General features: G+C 58.3%; 1 protein-coding gene across 1 annotated transcript in view; it reads right to left on the bottom strand.

Annotated features, from left to right (window-relative positions):
* The window catches only part of CAPN5 (calpain 5), a 55,912-nt gene that overhangs the window by 32,528 nt on the left and 15,808 nt on the right, over positions 1 to 7,576 (bottom strand). The window contains exon 2 of the mRNA XM_032259154.1: positions 5,420 to 5,619. Within this exon, the coding sequence (XP_032115045.1) occupies positions 5,420 to 5,619 (200 nt within the window). The remainder of the gene's footprint in view (positions 1 to 5,419; positions 5,620 to 7,576) is intronic.

Here is a 7,576-nt window from a genome sequence, read left to right as displayed (position 1 = left end):
CATCCATCCCCAAAGGCACCCCCTCAGGAAGCACAGGCAGAGAGAAGGGACTTGCCTCCCTGCCCGGCTGCCCTCCTATCTTACCTCCCAGCCCTGGCCCACACCCCACACCCAGCCCATCCTCTGAGCCAGAGGGAGCTATGACTTAGCATCTGCTTCCCGGAGGCCAGGAGGACAGGCAGATGAGGGAAGGGAGAGGGGCTTCCATATACCTCATACCATGGGAAGAGAAACAGCTACCACCTGGCATCACCAGGGTCCAGAGCAAGAAGTGACTCAGGTGTCCCTCCACTTTGGATCCTCCCAGCCAGTGTCCTAAGACAGACACATGACTGCCCCATCCCACAGAGGAGGCTGAGCCCAGGATAGGGCAGTGATGTGCAAGGTGACTAGGCAAGTAAGTGGACCGATCTGATAGGACACCCTAGGTCTGCTGGGCTCCGGAACAGGGTCTCCCCACGCTGAGCACCACAGCTGGGGCAGACTCAAGGGGCAGATCTAACCAGATCTGGGCCCCAGAACAGGGCTCTGGCCCCAGCCACTTCACCAGTCCTTGAGAGACAGACCGAGCTCGGGAGTCACGATTCCCAGATTCCATCGCCCTGACTTGCCGTGGCAGAGCAGGGACCTGGGGGCAATCGTGCAGCCTAGGAGGGAACAGACAGAGCAGAAGGCAGCCAGGCATGTTCCCATTGCCAGGAGAGGTCAGGGTCACCAGCTCTAACCAAGAGAAGCCACCTGAGGTTGGTGGAACCTGGAGTCTGCTCTGGAATCCAGGTGCCACCCTGGGGCACCTGGAAAGAAACAATAATAGAAATAGCTCACAAGAACTGGGCACCTGCTATGTGGCAGGCCCTGTGCAAAACAACCCTGTGAGATGGGCACTGTTGGCACCCCGTTTTTATGGATGAGGAAACCAAGGCACAGAAAGGTTAAGTCACTTGCCCAGGGCTACACAAGAAGAGGTGAACTGAAATTCAAATTTAGGCAGTCTGGCTGCAGTCTCCAGGTGGGCTAGGTTTATGGGTGACAAAGCTACACTTCCTGCAGCTGTCTCCCTGCATCTGTCCTAACCCAGCTTACGGGGTGTCTCACTAGAGAGCAATGAGACTAAGGGGTCAGGAAAGCCCAGGCCCTCACCGCTGCCGTTGGAGGGCCAGGCTTCTCAAGCCCAGTGTTTGTCCTTCCACTTTTCCTGGGCCACTGGCTGGACATAGGTCATAGAGTGAGTCAGGGAAGGTCTCTGCCCACTTGCAGGACCCTTGAGAAGCAGCCAGGCCCTGACCCTCCATGTGAGCAGAGCTGTGACAGCAGGAGCCAGAGAGAAATCAGAGGAGGCTGCCTGGAGGTAGTGATGCTGGCAGAGCAGGCATGGAGAGTGTTGATAGGCAGGGAGGTTGAGGAGGGAAATGAGTGTCCTGAGGCAGATGCTGCCTCTGAAACAGTCCTCAGGTGCCCAGCCACCTGTGCTCCCTTCAATCCCTGTCCATACTCACTGGGTTTCCTTAGGGTCCCCATCAACAGCCTGTGAGCTCCCAGGCAGGGCCCAGGCCTGACTTTGCCCACATCCAGGCTTAGCAAAGCTTCGCAGGTTCCACTAGGGCTGCGGACAGGTCCCTGGGAGGGAGGTAGGGAGGGAGGGAGGACAAAGTGACCTACAGTTTTGGGCTGTACAGGAGTTGCCCCTGAGGGCTGGGGGTTGACTGCTCCTTGGGTCAACACCACTCTAAGACAGCCTTCTGCACCTGCAGTCACCGCTCCCCTGCTTAGCCCCTCCCAGCCTGTTAGACCAGCTCCACCTGACAGGCCACAGCCCAGTCCTCCTTCCTCCTCCCTCCTCCCTCCTCCCTCCTCACTTCTCCCTCCTCCCTCCTCCCTCATGGCACAACAAGAAATTCCGGTTTCTAGTCCTGGTGTACAAACGGAATACAGCAAAGCAGCAGACTGGATCCACGCAGCCTGGGCTGTACCTGCAGAGGCTCCCTCCACATCTGTCCTCCTCCCCCACTCTTCACCCCAGTCACCCCACTTCTGGAATCTAGAATCACGGAAGGAATCAACTTGAGAGCAGGAATGAGCCCCATCTCTGAGCACATGCCCAGAAGGGGGTCATTCCTGGGCAGGACAGCTGGGTGTGCCACCGCTGCCAGGCTTTGCTGTAAACCGCCTGTTCTGTGGTATGGAAAGGCCTTATGTTCAGGGAGTGAGGAGTAGAGCCATCTCCAGGAAATGGCTTGATGGGCAAGAGTCCCAGGGGCTGGGTTGGGGCTAGGGTCCCCAAGGCTGCTCCAGGGAATTTCTGGAGGGTCCAAAACCTGCGTCTGTTCATTGGAACCCCCTTGTCCCCTCTGCATTCCACCAAAGGACCTCTAGGCTCATACCCAGGTGTGGGAGAGACAGCGCGCTGGATGAGGGGTGACAGGAGGCCGCCTACCAGGGCCCTGGGCCTGAGTGAGGAGGAAGGACATCCTGAGCTCCCCATTCTTCATGCATTTCCCCACCCAGGCCTGTGAGGGGCCGGAAAATGGCCCCTGTACCAGAAAGATCAAAAACACAGCGAACCTGCAGGCAAAGGGTGTGGGCTGTGGCAGGTGCCCAGGGAGGGACCCAAGAGGACAAGACCTGGTCCCACCTGCAGAGTCAGTAGGAGATGGGACGTCCCAGCCAGAGTGGCTCTAGGTCCCCAACACAGGGTTGCCAAGGAGAAGACGGGCAAGAGAGGGGAACTAGTTTGTCACCTGCCTCCCATGTATATGACACCACAGATGCCTCAAGTCTTTTCAGTTTCCTGAAAGCCAGCAAGAATTATCCTTCCCCAATTACACATGAGGAAACTAAGGTGCAAGTAGGCGTGACTTGTTCAAAGTCACACTTCTAGTAAGGTAGGGCCAAGCCTGGAGCCGAGTTCCTTCTGGCTCAGAAACCAGCCTCTGCATTCCATTTGAGAGGCAGGGAGGCTGGGAGGCTGCGACGCTGGCTGAGGAGATCCTCCTGAAACACAGCAGCCGTGGTAAGGACCAACGCGGAGAACAAGCTGGAGGGGGCGAACCGGCTGCAGCAGGGCTTCCCATTTGTAAACAGGTGGCCACAGATGAGACTCCAGAAAAAAACCTGCCTGAGGCCAAAGTCCCCTCTCACTGGCAAGCAGCTGGGCGTTAATGATAACCCCCTGGGCTGGGCCCGCCCCACCACTGAGCCAAGCCTGCTTGACTTCCTGCTCCACAAACCTCCCATCCTGTTGGTGGGGCAGAGGCTGCCTGTCCCGCAGGCCAGTCACCAGCCAGCAGGCAGTGCCTACACACATGGCGTAGGAAATTCAGGCAGTGCCGTGCACCATCTACCCCAGCCTGGCCTGAGCCCCCACAGCTGATGCCCCTTGGGCCCCACTGACACAGCTCTCTCAACACAGGCCACCACACGCTCTCTGTCACCTGCCCCCACATCTGGGGCAGGGCAGCTCTGCGTGTCTAGAAAGGGCAGGGCACCAAGTGCGCCAGCGAGGAAGGCCACGGGGGAGGAGGTGTGGCAGGCTCCTGAACCCGCAAGGAAAGGGGCTCAGAAAGGGCACGTGACTCCCCTGGGTCACACAGCAGGAGAGGACTAAGCAGCCCAGCCTGGCATTCCCTCCTCTCACCGCGGCAAGCCCAGCCTGCCCCCGCCAGCCCTCACCAGCCTCTTTCCAGAGCCATGGACCTAAAATGTCTGGGCAATGGCCAGAGGACAGGAGGGAGTCAGGACAGGGGCAGCCAGGGGATGGAGTGGGAGGAGGGTGAGGAGATGGAGTGTCCACCCCTCCTTCCCACAGCCAAGGCCTCACAAAGGCCCTTTGAGGCCAGCTCCCTCCCCACCTACTTGACAAAGGAAGAGAGGAAGGCGTGGGAGAAGGGGCCCAAGAGGCAGAACTCTTGTGGCCAGGCCAGGAGGCTCCTGGGCCTTCTGGAGAGTCAGTGAGGGCCAGAGATTCTGTTGCAGCTCTTGGGACTGAGGTCAAGGGCACCAAGGGCCCTTTATCTGATGCCAGGAAGGTGGGACCCAGGGAGGCAGGACTCCTGGGTCCTCAACTACCCTTGCTAGTAGCTCACGGGCAATCTGGGACACGCCCCTTCCCCTCTTGGCCTGTTTCTCAGCCTCTCAACAGTCCCAGCCCAAGAACATCTACAGGGATTTTTCAGTTAGAAGAAACTTGAGATCATACCCTGGGAGAGGCACTAGACAACTACATCGCATTTTCCCAAAAAGCACACGGATCAGAGGGAACTTTGGAAAATGCAACTCTTACCCCGTCGCACGCTGCTGAAAGCCTTGCCTTCGGGGTCCTGACAGCACACACAGCAAGGTTGAGCACCTTGGCCCCAGACCCACGATCCCAGGCAAGGGCCTCCGCAGGCCCACATGAGCCTGAGGGGCTCCGACCTGTGCGTTTCTGTTCTCTGCTTTTTTCCACCTGGCCCTTTGGGCAAAAGCCTCATCACCCTTCACCTCCAAGATGTGGCCGCCTCTGATTACTGGGCTGCGGGAGTCACAGCCTCTTCCCGGCCCTGAGCATTCTTGGGACAGCACGGTCTCCTGCACTGAAGTCCCCTGGGGGATGACCCTCACAGCGTCACCAGTGCAGCCCGGGAGGCCAGGGAGGGGCCTGGGCAGTGACCTCCACCCAGGCCACCAGGGACCCTGCTCTGCAGGACCCACAGACAAGCAGCGGAACCCACCCCAGCCCACCCTCACAGCCAGGAATCGGGGTTCGAGGCGATGAAACCACACCACGAGGCCAAACATTTCTGTGTAACATACTCCAGCCTCAGGGACCAAGAGCTGCGGCCGGAGAGCTGCCACCTGTTCATTATCAACACCCATGGTCAGAGCTCCCGAACTGGCTGCCAGGCTGCGTGTGCAACTTTGCATGCCCTACACTTCTTTTAATTCTCACAACCCCCCTATGAGGTAGGTACTGTTTTTTTTTTACTATTATTGATTAATCATCATAATAATTACTTCTCGTTTCTACCACAAATGACTATTTCAAAATCATTATGATAACAATCAGGAAAGTAAAGTCCTTACATTTGGATATCGGTCTACATTTTACTAAAAAAGGCCATATCCATATCACCCCATTTTTATTCCAAAAATGACCCTCAGTGGGGTTGAGTCTACTGCCCCGTTTTTCCTGTGAGGAAGTTGAGGCCCAAAGAGGGGTGAAGGCCTGGCTGGGCCTCAGCCAATCCAGTAGTGGCCACAGGATTACGGCCCATCCTCCGAGCTCCTCATCCAGAGCAAATCCCACAGTCTCAGCACCCTCACTTTCTTAGCAGCCTGGGGTTGGGGATGCCTCTTCCCACCACCCCCATGTCCCTGCAGACCCAGCCTTGTGGGTGGGCCTGGCCTGCTTCCCCAGCTCCAGCTGGGACAAGACACTGACCTTGGGCCGCTTCCACCTGACGGTGGGCCCTGGCGTGCCCTTATAGTAGAGCGAGTCATCAGTGGCTGGGAAGAGGGGGTCCTCGAAGAGCACCTTCCTACGCAGGCAGTCCCGCCTCAGGGCCGAGTAGCTCTGGTCCTCATAGGGCTTCACGCAGGAGAACATGGTGGCCCCTGCCCCAGGGAGGGGAGGAGGAACACCTGGACAGGAAGGCAAGAAGACCTCCGTCACTTACGGAGTCCCTGGGTCCCGACTGCACATCGGTTCCATACTCTTACTCCCCTGCAGCCCCATGAAGCAGGCACGGTCAGCCCCATCCCACAGGCAAGGAAGGCTCAGAGAGGTAAGGAGCCTACCCAAGGTCACACAGCTGGTATGCAGCAGAGCGGGACAGGCGCTGACCGGCCTGACTCCACCGCCTGGATTCTCTTGTTTCTGAAGCTCAGAGGTGATACCAGGCCCGAAGGCCACATAGAGCTCAGGCCAGGCCCTGGCCGTACCCACCTCTTCGCCTCCCTTTGTTTGAGCAGCCTTCCATACACCTCCTCAGACGGAGTCAGACCAGTGGCCAGCCCTGGCCGCTCCCTCGCTGGTGTACCTCCCACAGGAAAGTAGGGTGTGCCTCCGGGTTTCCCTCCCCACCTCCAGAGAGTGACACCTTTCTGCCCGGCGTGGGAAAGTCTTGCCCCAGGCACCCCTCTCGGCATCATTCATTCATTCTCTCCAGCCATCCGCACCATGCTGCCTTCCTCACAGCACCTTGGGAATAGATGTCTCCATTTCTGTAGGGAGCAGGCCCATGGCTCCTTAACCCACCCTCCATTCCCCAGGGGCCCAGGTGCACCCAGCCAAGCATCCTGAACTTTGCACCAAGGTGCTTACCAAGTACAAGGACACAGACCGGACCAACGTGGTCAGGAAGATCTCCGGGAGTGGAGGGCAAGGCAGGGCAGGGCAAGGAACAGCGGCTGGTGGGGCCTGCACATCAGGTGCACTGACGGATGCTCAGACGCCAAGCACCTGAGTGACCACCCCATTTATGACCCCCCTCCCATCCATCCAGGCTGCAGTGCTGCCCTACAGCCCCTGATCTACTCTTCCTCGGGCCTGTGCAGGGTAATGGTGCAATCCTTTTGAAATAAAGACCACAATTGCCAGCGCAGCCCTGAGGGAAACCCAGGCAAGGTAGGCCGGCTGTGGGAGTGACATCTGAGAGCAGGACTGGTGTGAGTGCCAGTCCCAGCAGCACCACCTGCCTGCTGGGTGACATTGAACAGGCCACGCGAACTCTCTGAGCCCATTTTCTCTTCTCAGTAATGGGAATTATGCAGGGCTGCTGTGACCCTGGAAGGAGCCAACCCATTAACTGAAGGCTGAGGAGCCTGCTGAGCGGGCCAGCGGGAAGAGGGGTGAGGGAGAAGGGGCCAAGACGCCTCTCGGTCCCAAGAGATGCCCCATTTCCTGGGCCAGAGGTGCATGTGTACTTACTGCCTGCCAACAGTGCCAGTGGGCACACGGTCGCAAGCTTTTACAAAATGCAACTGCGGCCCACTGAGGTGAAGTGAGCTGCCCAAGCTCCCCAGACACCTGCTGTCTGGACTGGAACCCAGATCCTCCGACTTCAGTGCCATCACCTCGGCCGTGTGACCCTGCTGCTCATTCAAGGAGCTGGGGCCTCACATGGAGGGAAAAAGGGAAGGGAGACACAGGAAGGGAAGGAGGTGAGCGCGGACAGTGAGCATGGGCACAACGGACAGCAGAGAGGGCAAGGGGGCCATCGTCCCTGCCTTTCAAGGGAGCTGAAAGCAGCTGTCCCCTGCTCTGCACCCGATGCCACTTCACCTTCTGCCCCCATATCCATACTGATCCTGCTGGGAGGGCTGCTGTGTGGCCTCAGGCCAACCACTTAACTTCTCTGGCTGCCCCTCTACCCAGGGAGACCAGCAGCCCTGCCCCCTCCCACCCATTCTCCCTGTCTTGGAGGCCTGAGGGAGAGAGGGGAGGAGCCCACAGAGCCAGCTTCCGGGCTTCAGGCTTCCGGCATAGTCATCCAGGAGCATCATTAGCACCAGGGGAAGGGTTTCCAGCAGGTTCAGCTCAGGAAGTAATTTAAGCTACAAGAATTAGATCAGAGAAGCTGAAAGCAGGATCCTGGAA

This window comes from Sapajus apella, unplaced genomic scaffold, assembly GCF_009761245.1.
Source record: "Sapajus apella isolate SASKATOON/1434 unplaced genomic scaffold, GSC_monkey_1.0 scaffold106, whole genome shotgun sequence".
In the NCBI taxonomy this organism is placed as follows: Eukaryota; Metazoa; Chordata; class Mammalia; order Primates; family Cebidae; genus Sapajus; species Sapajus apella.
Note: the sequence above shows the minus strand (reverse complement) of the source record. Positions and strands in the feature narration are given on the sequence as shown.